General features: G+C 41.3%; 1 protein-coding gene across 2 annotated transcripts in view; it reads left to right on the forward strand.

Annotated features, from left to right (window-relative positions):
- PCCA (propionyl-CoA carboxylase subunit alpha) overlaps nucleotides 1–18,837 on the forward strand; it is a 304,978-nt gene that overhangs the window by 76,398 nt on the left and 209,743 nt on the right. For both annotated transcript variants that reach the window (XM_042805848.1, XM_042805846.1), the window contains 2 exons: nucleotides 11,157–11,288; nucleotides 18,086–18,122. In XM_042805848.1, the coding sequence (XP_042661782.1) occupies nucleotides 11,157–11,288; nucleotides 18,086–18,122 (169 nt within the window). The remainder of the gene's footprint in view (nucleotides 1–11,156; nucleotides 11,289–18,085; nucleotides 18,123–18,837) is intronic.

Below are 18,837 nucleotides of genomic sequence, written 5' to 3' on the forward strand. Positions count from 1 at the left end.
GCTTTCAAAGATATGACCTAGAAGCTGAATACCATTTTTTTCCACTTAGAAGTATAAAAGTATAATGTGCACTATGAAATGATGGCTAATGAGACTTTTATTAAATTTTAAAATGCAGAATTAAATCAGTACAAGCGTGTTTACCCTTTGTATATATATTCTATGATAGTATGAGTTCACAACTTGTATGTTAATGAAGACATCTACACATTAGCCTCATTCTTACAGTTTTGACTTTGTAAACCTACCAGTTCTGTGGAATTAAAGAGGAGATAATTTCAAAGTTTATTTAAAAGCTATTTTCTTTAGAGCATTTGTGCTTAAGGTGATGCTGACCATCTAGATTTGTTCTGGCTGCTCCCTGGTGTTTATGCAGGAGGTCATACACCTTTTCTGAGGTGCATACTTTTTTGGGACAGTTAAGTAGCCATAGATCGTGTTTATACTGGTTCTGCAACTGTGCCTTTTGTTTAAGGTGAGCTTTAGAATAGTTAAACAGATTGATTTCTCTCTTCTCACTCACAATATTTGAGTATACATATACTACACTTCACAAACCATAAATATGCCTAAGTCTCTTTATATGATATATAGATAAATGCAGTTCCTGCATTCTATTCCCAGCCTGCTTTAGAGAAGGCGTATTTGGGGTCTGGCTATGGACTGTTTTCATTTGGCCCTTGGTCGTACTGGTAACTGATTAGTGTATTTTCATGTCTCTGCATAATTTAAGCTATACTTTGGAGACAAGTGTGAACAGATTCACACCAGGATCAAATAAGTTAGATAATATTTCTTACAATAATGGCTTAAAGGAAGTTTTGTTAACACATCTCCTTCCCGATGCCAGAGGTTAAACATGGAAACTGGTGTCTGTGTTTATTTCCAAGTAAATTAGTGTATTCTAGTCTTCAGTTTTTTGGTGTGGCTGCCCAGCAATCATCTTTGTTTCTTACTTAAGATAGTGGCTGTGAAAATGCTTTAGTGTTCTTTAAATTCAGTTTTAAGAAGTGAGACAAGCTTTGTGCAGCTGTGTTCAATTTCAGGTAAGGTTTTTTTAGCTAGCTTTTCGTTTACTAAAGAAACATTTTCAATGTGTCACTTCCTCTTGCAGTATGTAATCCTATTTTAGATGGTCAGTACAGATATCTAAAATGGCACAGTAGAGTGTCACAGGTGGTGACATAGCTTGTGTGGTGGGTCTGGCCTCTAAAATGCAGTGTTTTGGAGCCAAGTAACTAAATTTTTATTTTGAAGTAGAACTTAGAACAATCAGTGATGTCTGGCGGGCTAGGCAGCAGAGTTCTTCACCACCACCTCCTTCCTCTAGCAAGCAGCATCGGGCTCTGTCACTTTTCCAGTTGCCAATTAGTCTTCTACTTCGAGGCTAGTTGCTATCACAGTCTACCTGCCTTCTGCTAATGCAACTCGAGGTGATTGTAATACTACATCTCCTTCCCAAACACTCAAACAAAACAAAAGCCAGACTTTCAGAAATAACTACAGTAGCCAAAGGTAGGTTGTAGTCAGAGAAAAGTAGGATGCCACATCCCTTCCCCGTCTAGTATATTTATCCATCTGCTTGTATCACATGTACTGTACTCACTTAAGAGGTGCTATGCAGTTCTGTCATAAGGCTGTAGTTTGCTTTTCTTCAGCATGGCTCATTTTAAAAATATTCGTTCTAATGAGGGATGCTACTGTACCTGTAAGTGTTTTCTTTTCTCTCTCTTGTGTGTGTATATAAATGTGTACATATTCTTAAGATCTTTTGGCTTCAAAAATTCTGCTTATTATCATTGGTCACTCCTGTATATGTTCTTTATTCTGAGCCTTCAGGTTAGCAGCAGCAGGGCCAAATTGTTTGAGCTGTCTTTCCTCCCCCTTTCCTCCCCCTTTCCTCCCCCTTTCCTCCCCCTTTCCTCCCCCTTTCCTCCCCCTTTCCTCCCCCTTTCCTCCCCCTTTCCTCCCCCTTTCCTCCCCCTTTCCTCCCCCTTTCCTCCCCCTTTCCTCCCCCTTTCCTCCCCCTTTCCTCCCCCTTTCCTCCCCCTTTCCTCCCCCTTTCCTCCCCCTTTCCTCCCCCTTTCCTCCCCCTTTCCTCCCCCTTTCCTCCCCCTTTCCTCCCCCTTTCCTCCCCCTTTCCTCCCCCTTTCCTCCCCCTTTCCTCCCCCTTTCCTCCCCCTTTCCTCCCCCTTTCCTCCCCCTTTCCTCCCCCTTTCCTCCCCCTTTCCTCCCCCTTTCCTCCCCCTTTCCTCCCCCTTTCCTCCCCCTTTCCTCCCCCTTTCCTCCCCTTTCCTCCCCCTTTCCTCCCCCTTTCCTCCCCCTTTCCTCCCCCTTTCCTCCCCTTTCCTCCCCCTTTCCTCCCCCTTTCCTCCCCCTTTCCTCCCCCTTTCCTCCCCCTTTCCTCCCCCTTTCCTCCCCCTTTCCTCCCCCTTTCCTCCCCCTTTCCTCCCCCTTTCCTCCCCCTTTCCTCCCCCTTTCCTCCCCCTTTCCTCCCCCTTTCCTCCCCCTTTCCTCCCCCTTTCCTCCCCCTTTCCTCCCCCTTTCCTCCCCCTTTCCTCCCCCTTTCCTCCCCCTTTCCTCCCCCTTTCCTCCCCCTTTCCTCCCCCTTTCCTCCCCCTTTCCTCCCCCTTTCCTCCCCCTTTCCTCCCCCTTTCCTCCCCCTTTCCTCCCCCTTTCCTCCCCCTTTCCTCCCCCTTTCCTCCCCCTTTCCTCCCCCTTTCCTCCCCCTTTCCTCCCCCTTTCCTCCCCCTTTCCTCCCCCTTTCCTCCCCCTTTCCTCCCCCTTTCCTCCCCCTTTCCTCCCCCTTTCCTCCCCCTTTCCTCCCCCTTTCCTCCCCCTTTCCTCCCCCTTTCCTCCCCCTTTCCTCCCCCTTTCCTCCCCCTTTCCTCCCCCTTTCCTCCCCCTTTCCTCCCCCTTTCCTCCCCCTTTCCTCCCCCTTTCCTCCCCCTTTCCTCCCCCTTTCCTCCCCCTTTCCTCCCCCTTTCCTCCCCCTTTCCTCCCCCTTTCCTCCCCCTTTCCTCCCCTTTCCTCCCCCTTTCCTCCCCCTTTCCTCCCCCTTTCCTCCCCCTTTCCTCCCCCTTTCCTCCCCCTTTCCTCCCCCTTTCCTCCCCCTTTCCTCCCCCTTTCCTCCCCCTTTCCTCCCCCTTTCCTCCCCCTTTCCTCCCCCTTTCCTCCCCCTTTCCTCCCCCTTTCCTCCCCCTTTCCTCCCCCTTTCCTCCCCCTTTCCTCCCCCTTTCTCTCATTTTTCCCTTTGTTTTTCTGGCAGGACTCCTGAATCTTGTCTGTCTTTGGATGTTTTATCTGGTCACTTCAACTGGATTTTTCTGTTCTGCTTGGTTATTTTCTAGGTTGTTTAAGCCTCTGTTGGACTTTCTTTTTGCTGCCAGCTCTGCTTCTCAGCACTGCATTTAGCCTGTGTGACTTAGAGGCTTTTTAGCTCAGCTGGTTATTCTAGTCATCCTTGAACCGTGCTGCTTATCTGCTCTGCTTTGTACATGGCTGCAGGCAGCTGCATGTACAGGTCTGTTTCCTTTTGATGAGCTATGAGCTGTAGATAGGAGACTGTACCTGTGGAAGATGCCATTTTTTTCTGGAACTCTGATACTGTTTGAGATTACCAGACTACTTATGCCCCTTCCCTTCCCCACTGGATCCACCTCCTTGACTGTGTGTCAAGAGGGCAGAAAAATTGAGGCAGTCATTCCCCAGTACAACAGTGAAAGAATTAATCAGCTGAATGCAAGTATTTCATGGAAACCCTTTCCAGATTTTCCTGTGAAGAAAACTTGAGGGTTGGGACAAAAGCCCCTTTGAAAAGAAGACTTATGATAACAGTTTCTACAGGAATTCTTATCTCTGGACCTTCCTTCACAGTCTCATTCACCAATAAGTTCTTGAGTAAGTGTGGTAAGTTGTTACCCATACTTGCCTATATTGCTGTTGCATTATTGCAAAAGTATCTTGCTTCTGCCTCTCTTCTGCCCCTAACTTGTTCCACTGCTTGACAGCACATGTCAAAGAACTGGTTTAAGCAGTGGCTCAAACTTCAGCAATTCTGTCATTCAGAGAGTGCTGCTCAGAAGTGATGCTTTATTTTAGAACAAACCTTTAAACAAAAATGCAGACTCGAACACAAAAGCAGGCCGATATGACAACATGCAGTGCCCCCGCTGCCCACACACCTGAGTGTTTGAGGATTTGCCTTCTCCCAAAAGAAGGTTCTTGTTCCCAGTTGCATGCTCCAGCAGCTTATGTGGTCTTCCTCCAATGCCCATTTAAGCTTCTCTGTTCAGCTAGTTTTAACTCATGGAAGCAATGGAAAATACTTCTCCCAAAAAACCTAGGCCGTTTTCTTCCATGTTGGTCAACTAGATCATTGGAACAGTGCCAGAGCCTGCCCTAAAGAATTGGAGATAGATAAGACTATGGAAAGGGATCTGCAGGAAAGGGAGGAGGGAGAATGGGGGAAAAGCCAACTGGATTGGCTCAGTTACTTCTCTGGTCGGTCCTGACAGACTGCAGGCTCTGAGCCTACCCAGCCAGCAGTGCTGGGGTTAAGCCCATTTCTCCTGAGTGAATTTACTGTTGCTGTCTTCTAATAAGTAGCACCCTGAGTTTGGGTGCTTGAAAACATCATACCTAACTCCGAGTTTGAGAACATATGATTCAGTGGCTGTGTGCAACAGATTGTTTGGGTTCTCCTGTAAATTTCATGAGCTTGTTTAAAACTGGTTCTGTGTTTACTTAGGAAAGTTTATCTTCAGTAAGGTGGAGCAGCCACAATTGCTCCTGGGATCTCTTCATTCTCTCAGCCATTTCTTTCTCAGAGATGGGAGATATTTTCTTACAACTAGCCATTTCAGGTACCAGGCAACGAACAAGCACTAAGCCTCCGTTATTGCCACTGCTTCTGTCTGGTAAGATAATTCTTGGGGCTCTTGCACCTGGAAGCAACAGGGCATTTGGAGTGTGTTTTGCCACATCAGTGCATTTTGAGTGGAGGAATACCCTCACCAAATGATCTCGAAAGAGAAAACACAAGATTCTTAATTGCTGTATTTTTTTGTACATGGTATAGCTTCTTGTTGGTTGGAGCTGCTCCTGTTACGTGCAGATTCAAATATCTTGGCTCGAATGAGGACACCAAAAAGTGTGTTTAATTGTCCATAACTAACGTGGTAAAAGACAGAGGAAAAGTTTTAGTATCACTTTTTTTGTCTAAAACTGGGTTGGAACTGTTCAGTCATTTCCTGCAGCGCTGGGAGGCCTGGCAGCGAGTTGGCTGGTTTGCCACATATTCATAAGCCCACAGAAGAGTATATGTTGCCAAGGGAGCTAGCGTATATAAAAGTTTATTATGCAGTTTTCCCTCCTTCATGCTTTCTATCTTTAGTTCTGCTTATGCTGTCACTGAGGCTGAATCCACTACTGACTGTATAATACAGTAATTGTGAGTCTCTGAATTCATAATTTCCAGGAGGAGGTGCGAAGGAATCACCTCTTCTAGGATCAATCTCTTCACTTACCTTAGGTCCTCAAGAGTTTGTCAGATGGACAGGTCCTTTCCAAATGTTGGGGTATGGCGAGTTACACTACCATAGGTCTGTTTGACCCACTCTTGCCAGAGCAGTCAGGCATGGTTGACAGACTGTGAAGATCTCGTACAGTTCAACCTCAGACTTCCCAAATGGATTCTCCAAATCTTGCCTCTGCTTGTCCTACTTTGATATTGTTTAGCTTTTGCTATATTTGGGGTTCTGCAGTCCCTGAGGGTAAAATAAGGCTTTTGTCTGGCTTAAAGAAAAGCAAAAGGATGAACTGTTTGCAATTCTTATGTTGTTACAACTAAACCAACTATTGCTGCTCTCAAAAATAGAGGGGTGTTGGGGAAGAGTCTTCAATATCTGCTACTTAGACAAAGGAAGGAATAACTTTCTTGGCATGGAATGTATTCTGAAATTGTTCTTTTATAAAATATTCTTTATTGTTTGTCTGTGCCTTTGACTATGCAAAATAGAGCAGTGATACGTGGGTATCACAGGTATGTTTCTAAAGCAAATGCTGGTGCATGTTTATGGTGAAACTTGGTATGTTCCCTGCAGCCAGATAATTAGTTTTCAAGGCTGGAGTACACTGCTGAGCATGTGGAGGAGTAACAGAACTTTTGAGGAACTTGTTTGATATGTACTGTGTAAATTTGTGTATGTACAGCAGAGGTTCTAGTGCTTGCTGCTTGTGCTGGTTTGTGTGTGAGGTGGTGGGGGTTTTTGGTAATGGGGGAAGGGACTACAGCAGTGGCCCCGTGAGAAGCTTCTCAAAGCTCCCCCCGGCTCCAAGTCAGACCCACCTCTGGCCAGGGCCGAGCCAATTAGCGACAGTGGCTGTGCCTCTGCAATAATGTATTTAAGAAGGGGAACCTGGGAGGGGGAGTTGGAGTTGCGAGGAAGAGTTGCGAGCACCAGGGTCAGTGGAAGAAAGGAGGAGGAAGGGAGAGAGTTGTGCTGGTGCAGAGACTGCCCCCCTGCAGCCTGTGGTGAGGTGGGAGGGTTGCCCCACCTGCCTCCCATGGAGGTCACCGGTGGAGCAGATGCCCACCTGCAGCCTATGGAGGAGCCCATGCTGGAGCAAGTAGCTGCACTTGGAGAAGGCTGGGCTTCTGTGGGAAGAAGCCCCTGCTGTTGTAGTTCAGCTCTGAGAGGACTGCAACGTGTGGGAGGGATCCACACCATGGCAGCTTGGGAAGGTCTGTGGCTTGTGGGAAGGACTCAAGTCTGAGAAAGTTCTTGGATGACTGTCTCCCTTGAGAGGGGCCCCACGCTGGAGTGGGGGAAGAATACGAGGAGTCCTCCCCCTGAGGAGGAAGTAACAGCAGCACTGACTGCACCCCCCATTCCCTGCTCCCTGCGCCGCTGTGAGGGAAAGAAGTAGAGAAATAGTGAGCAAAACTGAGCCTGAGAAATGAGGAGGGGTGGGGGGGAAGGTGTTTTTTAAGATGTAGTGCTGCTTCTTACTTCTCACATGTTCTTTTTATTTCCATAACAAGTCTGTCTTTTGCCTGGAGCCATAATGGGCGAGTCACCCCTCTTTGTCCTCATCTCGATTCCTGAGCCTTTTGCTGTACTTTCTCCATCCCATTCCTGAGGGGAAGGAGTGAGTGAGCGGCTGCATGATGCTCAGTTGCCCTCTGGGCTCAACTGCGACACTGCTATGCTGGCAAATCTGTTTGTGGGCAGACTGTCACAAGGCACTGGAAGCTTTTCTTGCAGTTTCACCACTTCTTTGTGTTTCATAAACTAAGGATACTAATGGATGAGTGCTGATGAATCTTAGTGGGACCTGAAGGTGTTACTGCCACATTCTTTCTTAAGGTCTATTATTGGCATTTCCAGTATCAGGAAATAGTTTTGATCAGGTAATTTAGTCAATTACATATGAGTATTGGCAATGAAGAAGCTGGGGCACTTCTCTGGTGATGAGGTGAGAAGCTTTGGCAGAGGGCTAGAGCAAGCATCTTTGAGTGATGGGGACTGAAATTACTGTAGCAAGACTCGAAACTGTTTGTCTAGTAGTGCCTTAAGCTGATAAAGTTTTTTTTTGTGAGTTCAGCTGAAGTTAGTTGTAAGGTATGTCAGAGAATGCATACCTTTTCTGTGTAAGAGGTGGTTTGACGTGTTGGCTGGAAACCAGTGGATCCCCCTTGGTTTGTTAACAACTTCTTGATTTATGGATGTTGCAGCATGCCGAGTTAGGTGGTTTCAGGTATCTTGTGATATCACATTGAGTTAAAATAACCTGTTTGAGATTTTGTTGCTGAGAAATGACTGAATGTTGATGACTACCCCAACTGACTAACAATACAGGGGAGTAGCTGGTGGTACTAAGGTGCTGCTTGTTGACAATTAAAGAGCAGTTCTGTGTAAGGTACAAAGGTTCAGAGCAGTTAAAGCCAAGAGGTGCGTGTGTAGACAACTGTGGTTTGTAAAGTCTGGGCTCTAAAAGTACACATTTAAAAAAAGACTAAGGTACAGGTTATACCAAGTGATATTTGCATTTGAGTAATGTGAATTTGCTGCATATCACCTAGTACTTAATTTTTAATAAGTTGTATTGTTTGTATCCACGTGGAATATCACAGCTCTACAAGATTCACATAACAAATATACTGGATGCAGCAGATTAATTTCTTGAAATGGCCTGGAGCTTTCCTTCTCAAGTGGTTCATGAATCTCTCCTGAATGGCACTGTTCTGTTCTTATCCAACTACCTGCTTGGAAAGGAGCAGGGAATGAGCTGGGCGCTTTGAAAGTCCATGTCACAAGTCAGTGAGCGGATACAGTAAGTCAAACAAGATGTCCCCTTTATGTCTTTTAGTGGAAGGGTGTATGCTTCCCGATGCCATGAATGTAATTCCCATCCTCTCCAGTGACCTCCACTCTGAATGAAGGCTTTTTTATTTTCCGACAGATGGAAGTTAGAGGAAGAGAAATAGAGTAAAAGTAAAGTATTGAAAATAGACTGCAAACTGAATGTCTTGGATGGTCTGTCAGGGCAGTGAAAGTTTTGAATCCACTGGCTTGACCTCTTGAAATGCTATGTTTTTGTTGGTAGACTTTGAGAAGAGAATGTGGAGAGGAAGCAATACATGGCGAAGTTTGAAGTGTCATTGATCAGGATGCAAATGCCAATGTTATGGCAGAGACTGTAGAAACAAGGTATTTTCAGGTTAAGAGTGATGCAAGAGGGAGAGCAGTTGCCAAGTGTGTAAGTGAACCTTTTCGACAAAGCTTTCTGAGATTGGAATATGGGCTGATGATAGAAGGGAATTCTGCCCTGCCTTCAGGTGTATGCAGACACCTACTTGAAGCTGTCTTGTTAAGAGGGAATGAACTATCAGCTTTCAGCTTGTAATCTGCTGTTGTTTCTGAAATGGTCAGCTCCAGACTTTGGGTCACTATGGTTCCAAGCATCAACTCCTTGCTTCCCTTCTCTTTTAGAAAGTGAACTTCTTTAGTGTTCAATCCTTTGGTACTATTATATTAATAGTTCTGCACCCTCATGTTTGGTCTTCCTATCCCCTCCTCCCTCTTACTGCAGTCTTCCCAGCTTTAAGACAGCTATTCATCAAATCAGAATTATTGAGTTGATGAGCTAATAAGCCTACTGTGGTAGAGAAGGGGTGGGCTGAGATAAAACCCCAGATCATAGAATCATAGAATGGTTTGGGTTGGAAGGGACACCTTCCACTAGACCAGGTTGCTCCCAGCCCCGTCCAACCTGGCCTGGAACCCTTCCAGGGAGGGGGCAGCCACAGCTGCTCTGGGAACCTGTGCCAGGGTCTCAACACCCTCATAGTGAAGAATTTCTTCCTTATATCTAATCTTAGACTCTTTCAGTTTAAAGCCATTGCTCCTTGTCGTATCACTACATGCCCTTATAAAAGGTCCCTCCCCACCTTCCCTGTAGCCCCCTTTAAGCACTGTAAGGCCGCTATGAAGTCTCCCTGGAGCCTTCTCTTCTCCAGGCTGAACAACCCCAACTCTCTCAGCCTGGCTTCCCAGGGGAGCTGCTCCAGCCCCTTGATCATCTCCATGGCCCTCTGGACTCGCTCTAATAGGTCCATGTCCTTCTTGAGTTGGGGGACCCAGAGCTGAACAGTACTCCAGGTGGGGTCTCATGAGAGCAGAGTAGATGGTTGGTTAAGTTGAAGCTAACAAGCCTTTGGTGTAGCTGAACTGATGCGCTCTGCGTTTGGTTTGAGTGTCTTTGCACTGAGCTTCCTAGTGCGTCTATAACACTTGTCTGTTCTTTTCTCTGTTATCTGTAGCACTCTGTTAGCTAGGATGGTAGGGAGTTGTCTATGCAGAGCTTCTGCTATTACGTTCTTCCTGCCAGGAAGCTGCTGACAGTGAAAACAGTGACTCCTAAGCGTATTGGGAGCGCTCAGCTCTTACAAGGTCATGAATAGGAGGACATTGTTCCCCAACTTAAACATATTTGTTCTATGTCTGTTCTGTGGTCATATACTACCATCACATAAATACAAAAAGCCTCCGCAAATTACGTTTTATTGTTAGTGACTATAACTATCTGCCAATGATTACACATGCAGCAGAAGTGTATGTCAGAAAACCAAAGTATTAAGACACAAATTCTGATATAAGAAATTGAATGTTTGCCACTGTGTTAGTGTTGGTATTAAATAAACTGCCTATCAGCTGGAAACAAGTGGTTTTCAAACATTTTACAGGTGTCTTAGAATTGGAAAAAAAAATCAAACAGAAAAAATTGTGCATAGGAAAAGAAACATTTGATGTTTTTTTCCTATGATACAAAAAATGTTAGGTTGCCTGAAACATGCATGTAGTCACTGACACATCAGTAACTTTGAGTGAAACAGTTCTGATAGAATTGCCTTTAGCTCCATATAGTACTGACCCTGGAGAGGTTTGAAAACATGTCTGTGTACTTGGTCACTGAAGTCTATTGCTGGCATAAAGAAACAGGAGGAAGAAAAATGCAGTTCAGTGTTCTACTTACATGTTTAAGTATTAAAGTTGAACTATTAAAGTATTTTATGTTAACCTATTTCCACATTAGTATTGGAAGAGAGAGTTGCCTGAAAGAATTGAGGAAATGTTATTTCACTTAATACCTTATTTTCAAGGTCTTTAAATATGTTAAGAAGCTGCACTTTCATTTTGACGTTTCATCAAGGTTTTGTTTTAGGAATGCATAATGGACTTTTCAACTGCATTACAGTTTAGCAAGCATATTTTTGTAAATCACTTGTGGCTATTTCAGTGGTGAGTTAACTAGCCTCTGTTTTCTCAAGGGATATTTCTAACTTTCAAGCTGGAGTACTTCCACTTCCAACTATTTTTCTTTGGCCTGGCTTTGATTTATACAAATGCTAATTATAGGGGCTTTGAATCTGTGTGTATACATAGTTTCACAAGGTCATACACATTTTTAATGAGCTGGCTGAAATGCTGCTTATATATTGCCAGGTTGTTACATAAACAGCTTACTATGGCTTCTAAATGTTGTTTCATTAATCAGTTCACAAAGAGAAAAAAAACAAATTAATAGCAATATCTGTGTAAAGCTGATTTTTACTTTCGTCTCCTAAAGTTATGTCTTCATTGTCTTTGCAGGCATCAGAAGGTGTCACCTTCATTGGACCTGACACACATGCTATTCAAGCTATGGGAGACAAGATTGAAAGCAAATTGTTAGCCAAGAATGCAAAGGTCAACACGATCCCTGGCTTTGATGGAGTCGTCAAGGTGAGTAATCATTTAATTGCTGTCTGCCCACTGTAGGAACAGTGTCTAAATCGAAGTACACCTATTGAAGGTCTGATGCAGAATGTAATTATAATTTCAACTTTTTCAGTAAGATGTAATTAAAATTGGGGGTACAGATTTCTACTAGCAGGAGAGCTTTAGAGAAGAAGAGAAAGTCCTTCATAATAAATCATGTATTAAGGACTGCTTCTATGGAGTCTTTACAAATGTTTTGCTTTAAATTTAACTTGAAGGCAGGTAAATGTGTTAAATATCAGGTGTGGATTCAACTGCTTGCGTGTCTTTACATTTCTAAGTTCTTCTTGTTGGCCAAGATCTTGACAGTGCTAAGTTAATAGCAAAGATTGTTAACACTGTATGAAGTTTCCATTTTATGGTCTGTGCTGATGGTGTATATTCTCATGTGTTGGAAAATTCAGGGTGGGGATGGGGGGAAGTTGATGACATTTTGTCCAAATCTACATCTAGTGTTCATCCTGGGTTTTTAGAAGGAATGATTTCCACAGTTTTCTATAAATAGTTTGGTTGGTTGTCTATATTTTGTAAGGTGAAATAAAGTATGTCTTTGTTTTGGTTTATTTTCTGCTGATGTGATTAAGTATTGGGCTCTTACAAGATTTCCTATGTGTCTTTATATATTGTCTGCGTATCCTTTAAAATCTTCATTATGTACACCTGAAACTTTGTTGTATTATAAAATGGTGACCTCCTGGGTTGAAATCTTTTATGCTTGTCATGTCAAGCTAGGTTATTTTTCTTTTCCCAAATAAAATTTGAGTAAAACTTAAAGTTTCATGAAAAAGTGAAAAGTTTGTTTCAGCAACTCTTTAATGTAGTGAAAGGAAAGCTTTTCAGGTTTTATTTATGACAATTTATATTGACCTCTGATCATCGTAAATCTTACTTACATGATGAAATAGGAAATGTCAAGATAATTGTGAACCACTGAATATATTAATGGAATGCAGATTGTGTTTTAAGGAGCAACATATATCAGGTCAATGTTGTTCAGCACAGTTTCAGCTAAGTTGGATTTTAAACTCTGTTAGGAGGGAAAAAACAAACCCAACTAAACGAATAGAAGGTGAATGGAGTGCAAAGGGCCTAAACCTCCACAGATTTATCTGTTCTGATGATGATGCCTGGAGAACTCGGCTAGTGAAAGAGAATGATAAAATCATGAAGTAGCTGTGGTCAAAATGCACAAGAGAATTCATCAGTCCTTGTGATGGAAATGCCTGGTGTGTGTTACCTGTGGCAGCATATCCCACTGCCAGGCATTAAAGTGTGAAAGATTTACTTTTCTTCTGGAGGGCTCCATATGGGTGTTAAGCTGGAATTTGTGGCAGTGCTGAGGTCTGGCAGCGACAAGTTGCATGCAGCATTCCTTCAGGTTTGCACATTCTAGCAGTCCTTGTGTATGTGGTCCTTTAGCGCTCCTAAGATTTAACAGCAGCCAAATCATTGTGTGTGAGATCATCTGTTCTGTCTGATATCCTGTATGTTCTCTAGAAATCCTGAAAATAACTTATAGAAAAACATCTAATTAGGAGATAACTTTGAATTAATCATCTAAACCCTGCAAAACTTTTTCTGTTGCAGAATCAAATATGCTGGTTTTATCACTGTACCCAGTAGAAACTTATGTAAGGGTCTGTTATTCTGCTAATAAAAAGAAACATACCTGGCAAAGTAGGGTAGTGGTTAATGAACCGATAGCCATATAACCAGTGAAACTGAGCTACTTACCTGTATGCACTTGTTTGAGACCTTTAATTGCATTGTTTTCTGACAATTATATGAAGTTCCTGACACAAAATGAAAGAGCACAAGTGATCTGGTTAGCAGTTGCTTGTATGCAATGATAGTCTTAACACCAAATGAACTGAAATGTTGGGTTGAGTTGACAACTCCAATCCTTGGCTATGGAAAGGAACTATGCAGTAGTTGCTTAATCCTGAAGTGTCCATATACCAATTTCATATACCTTAGCCTTGCACTAGTTCTGATTGTCTGGAGAGTGTTGATTAAAAAGAACGCAAGAACTCTGCAGTGTACGCACCAATAAGAAAAAGGAGAGTCCACAGATATTGTCAGTGTTGTAGTTTCCATCAGAAAAGGGGAGATAGAAATTCTAGGTTAACTAGTTCTTTGGTTACCAGTTCTAGGAAATAAAACTTCTGATGATTGATATTCTCATCCTTGCTATGAATCTAAATATGTGGCTGTTTGTCCTCTGATCTCCTTCCTGTGATAGTGTCTTTTGCTTGGATGAATACCTGAGTATTTAGGTCATACAGGATGCCTGATCTTCGGTTAGAGCTTGATGTACTATTTTGCCAATTCAGCCTAAGATAGGAAGGGCAAAGCTGTGTGATACCTGGTGCAGTCAGAAGAACAATACACAAGGAGTTGGAGACTGGATAGGATTTCTGCTATTCTGTGGAGAGACCTGTTTTGGTCATGGAGTTATGAAGCTTTCAAAATCTGAGGGCTCTTTTTCTTGGGAAACAACTTTTTTAAAGGTCCTAGGAAGGAGTTAAGTGTCTGCTTGATACTTGAGTTGTTTAGAGGTGGCTTCATCTTTATAGTGGAGTCTAATAAAGCTGGAAGAAAACTGCATTCATGCCTCTGACAATGCCAGAAGTTAAGAAAGATCAGTTGCACGTATTCTTTGTGGATGAATAGTTAAAGAGAACATAGAGTAACAACTTCTAGCGCTTCGTTATTCAACTTGAGACTACACTGAAAATCTTTGTTACTTGAAGAGTTGTCTTTATCCAGCACTTGATAAATAGTGCTGCAGATACATAGGTCCTTGAGTAAAGGGTATTTTCCCCTTCTTATTTATGTTGCTTGGCACTTACACATAGTAGACACTGGCATTGCTATGCTTTTGTAATAACATATTGGAGAAGTTGCATGCAGAAAAATTCCCAGTGACTAGAAATTAAATTAGATGTTAAAGAGAAAGAAGCCCTTCAACAGTTTACTTAAGGACCTGGAAGGATTGAAGAGGAAGATGCTTAGTATAATAGACACAACTTGCTGTTCTCATATAGGCAAATGCTGTAGCAAATAATATGAAACTGAGAATAGAAAGATGTGAAGTGAGAGTGGAAAGAGTAGTTTGACAAAGAGTAATTTTCTTCTCATCTCTGCTTCGTTTTCTCAGTTGGCTGGTGTAAGGGTTACCCAGCCTACACATGTAAGGAACCTGAGTCTGGTGCTGTCAGCTAGAGAGCCAACAAAAGCATTCAGAGGTAGTCAATTCCAAAATCTGTAACTACTATTAATTTCTGAAAGCCTGATTGGGAGAGATAATGGTAAATAGTCTTAATCAAAAGAATTAGTGTTAACCAACTTGAGCAATGGCTATACTCAAGTTAGAGCTGAGAAGATGTATTGTCTGTAAATGAGTAAAGAAGAATAAGTGACAAGAAGAAAGTGGAGACTGAATAATGAATATAAGGAGATGTCATGTTGAAAAACTGACAAAAGAATGGCAAGTGAAGAAAGATTTTTGTATTGTTTCACCATGTACAGCCAGTTTGGTTTTATAGCTGGTAGAACACAGCTGGATGTAGACCTGGAAGATTAATGTCTCTGGGTGTCTACTTGGTTTCACTGATGTCAGTAGACACGTTGAAGTTTTTCAGCAAGGCTATGAATTTAATGTATTTAAATTTTCAGGTATCTGTTTCGGCTGTACTCTTGCATTGGGTTATTGACATTGGATTAAATGATCACTGTATTGCTGGAGCGATTGTTGGAGACTAGAAAGGAACTGGAACTAAGATCAACACCCTCAGCTGTGAAAACTATTATGTAGTTCTAATACAATGTTTTATAGCTCTAGGAGTCTCTTAAACAGTTTTATCCTGGTATCCCTCTGCATCAGAATAGTTTTACTTTTTGTCTCCACCTGCTGGTACCTGGCAGAGGGGCATGTACATGACACTAGGAGGTTAGAAATTTTTATGCTAAGTGAGTATTTTTTTTTTAATGTAATAAAATCAGCCATTTGTAAAAACACTGACATCATTTTATAACTGTTACGATTTTTATAAACTTGTACTGTTACTGAAACACTTTTATTTGTACAATAAAAAGTGGTGCTAAAATTATATATTTCTTTACAATCTCCAGTTTATTTTGGGAAAATGGTAGTGTAGCTAATGTGTTTTTGGAGGAAACAGCAGTAAATCATTGAGGACTTTTGCTTTAAAAAAATAACTTAAAATGCTTTTAGTACCCATGTGGTTTTGTATATTTTGCACAGATGGACTTGTGTATTATGCAGTGTCATAGTGTTCCGTTTTTTTTTGCGCCCTCTGCTCCCTGTCTCCCCACCCCCAGCAAATGTTGTGTCTCTATCATAAGTTCTTTGTACAAGAATCTTACTGTCCTAACTTTTTAGGAATACTCACACTGCTGCTATATTTGTGAAATCTGCAAGAGAAATGCATGATACTGAACCATACTTTCGTATGGAAAAAGATCAAAAGACTTACCAGAGATTTCAATATGTCAGTTGTTTATTAATTTTTTGTTTATTAGTTTCTCTTTAAAGCACAGCCTATTTATATTTTCTATTTCAGAAATGCTCTTTGAAGGCTAAAGAGTTTGAATATGCATCGATTAGTTGTTTGGGTTTTTTTTATATCTTAGTGTTTGGGTTCTAATATATCAGAACTGTAAAAGAAACAGATGTTGAAACAGTGTAAATTAATAACTGTGCTAGGCAGATGACTTCAGTCTGTTCAAGCCCAAACTGAGACAATTAGTGCTGCTGATACAATGCTGCTTATTACTTAGTTGTGTGCATGTATAAAAATACAGTGGTAGTGAAAAGTTGCCCTATAATGATTTGCAGCTTGTCTTCCTGTGGACTGCAATGTATCAGTTAGCCACTTGTTTGCAGGTAACTAAGTGAAAAAAAAATATCATGTTTGCCTTCCCCCCCCTCTTAATTCTATTTTGCAAATATATGAGTAAATTTGCAAGAGAAAAGAAATGTAAAAGTTTCCTTCTCTACTATAATCGAGGCTCTTCATCAGTCATCACTCTTCCTGCATTTTGTTCAAGAGGCTCTAATTGTCTGCATTTGGCAGGTTTAACACTTCCTGACAGAGAGGCTATTAAGGGGAAGTATTCTCGCATAACTGTCACAGGCAGGAACAAAGAACCTTCAAACTCAATGTGTGGAAACCACTAACATTCTTAAATGACCCTTTTCATGCATTTTATCCCTTTAAACTAAAATTTGGAGGGTGCAGGGTCATGGAAAGCAGCAAGGTGTAATAAAACAGTAAACCCTGTTTTTTTTTTTTTTTTTGGGGGGGGGCGGAGAGAGGTTTTTTTGCTAGATTTATCTCTTGACTTAAAAACAATTGTTATTTGGAAAAATCTCATTAACAGATGTGACTGGAGTAAAAAGACTTAAAACTGATGTTGCTTTCAGGACTGCTTTGAACTTAACAAGCACCGATTTGTGGAGCAGACTAGCTAATGAAAGGAAATTAAATTTTCTGACAACTTCCCCTGCCAGTCCCCTTATTCTTCATGGGGCTGTTACTAGGTACTGAAGACTTTTAAAGAGGATTTTGTTTTATTATCGGACATAAATGAACCAGGTATGAACATTTCTTATGTATTTTTTTTAAAGTTCTGACCTGGGTGCTTTTAAAACGGATTGCCTTGAAAGCTTTAAAAATATCAGGTTTCATTTTAATGTTCATAAGTTAGCCCCCATAGTTTCAGACGCACTTAGCAGCTGGTGGTTTCCAGACATTACTGCCTTCCATACAAATTTTTTAATGCATGTCATGAAATAGTATAAATATTAGCAAATTTGGATGGAATTTTCAAACTTAACCCATGCCACTGTAATTTAACCCTTTTTCTTTCTGGTATTGTATAATGGAAATAATATTGCTATCAGTAGAAGAAGCCAGAATTAACTACTGCAGGAGAAGAGATTTGGTTATTAAAAAGTAAGCAATTCCAGTATTTTGTGTGTGTGTGGTTTTTTTTTTTTTTTTCCTCTGGGTTTCCTAGTACTTTTTTCTGTACCAGGCTATAGTAGTATGAGTCAGCTGAAGCAATAGGTGGCATCAACAAAAGGATTTTTCTAATTGTCATACACTAGTAATGTGTGGACTCCTAAAGGGAAACAATTATGCAATTCTTCTCATTTTGCGTACAGTTTAAAATGATGCATTTAAGGTTTATTCTGTATTTAGAATGAAAAACTTTCAGAGGTGAAATGCTTGTGTTCTTTCTTCAGTAGACAAAATGTCTTTAAAGAAGTTCTACAAGATTTTTTCTGAACCTGAGTCACTCCCAAACAATAGAGAATCAACTCCCCCTACTGACAACAACCAGGAAAACACAAGGAATACCTGTGAGGACAGAAACAAGCTGGCAGTGGACAAACTTTAACGATCTGATTTATGGTCCATTATTGATTGTAAACTTCTAAATTCTAGCATTAAATTCCTACAACTGCAGAAAATCATTCTGCGATCCTGGTTGTGTTTCCTGTCAGCTGATTCCTCGCTGCTTTGAGTTTCTCAGTGTACTAATGATGAGGTAGAATTTACATTCCACTTATGGTATTAATTTTACATTCCTCTGGCTGAAAAGGGTCAGAAGGTTGTAAAATCAAACATTAAATGAATCAGAGGAGACAGTAGTGCAATATATGACTGCCCTCAGGACATAGTGCAATGGCTGATGGGATTAACGTTGGGTCTCATTTCCTGCTTTTACAGGATGCAGATGAAGCTGTCAGAATTGCAAGGGAAATTGGTAAGTTTTTAAATTAGCTATGGTGGGATTTGTGTGCCTCTCAGCAGACATGGTTGACTAAATTGAATGTGTAATAAGTAATCCCTATAGAACAAATAATGTTTTAATAGTTTTTAAGTTCCCTGTTGCCTATAGGGCTGGAAGAATCTAGACATTAACACCCTGTCTCTTAAATCATCACATTTTAGCTTTCAAAACTGGACTTTACAGAACAAGTGTAGCCATGATTTGTGGAATGCATGTAATGCGCAGTAATGAGTAGCTTGCTAAAGAAGTTATTTCAAAGTATATCTGCAATTGGACATGATAGTCAGAGATTAGACAGGGTACATTTCTCTTTATATGAAGGCTGGCACCAGTGATGTTATGATCTTCATCACTGTGTGGACTGCAGTTGGCTTGAATATCATCCAGAGCACCAGCCTTTCTTCTGTGCTTTCTGGAACAAAGTCACTATTCGGCTTCTGAATATCTTACAGAATGGTGACAAGAGCAACCAGCAAACTGTCTGGGCTTATTTTGATGAAGGTTGTGTAATATGTGTTTAATGAGTTTTGGCTTTTATTTTCTAAAGCTTAATATTAGGGAAAATATTAAACCATATGCTTGAAATTACACATGTTCTTAAATGATTTCTAGAAGAAGAATCTAATGCAATAAGAGATTTGTGTTGTGGGTTGTTTCTTTTTAAGAGCCATAAGAGGCAGTAGCCACA

Source organism: Tyto alba, unplaced genomic scaffold (genome assembly GCF_018691265.1).
Source record: "Tyto alba isolate M040663 unplaced genomic scaffold, T.alba_DEE_v4.0 Super-Scaffold_45, whole genome shotgun sequence".
Lineage (NCBI taxonomy): Eukaryota > Metazoa > Chordata > Aves > Strigiformes > Tytonidae > Tyto > Tyto alba.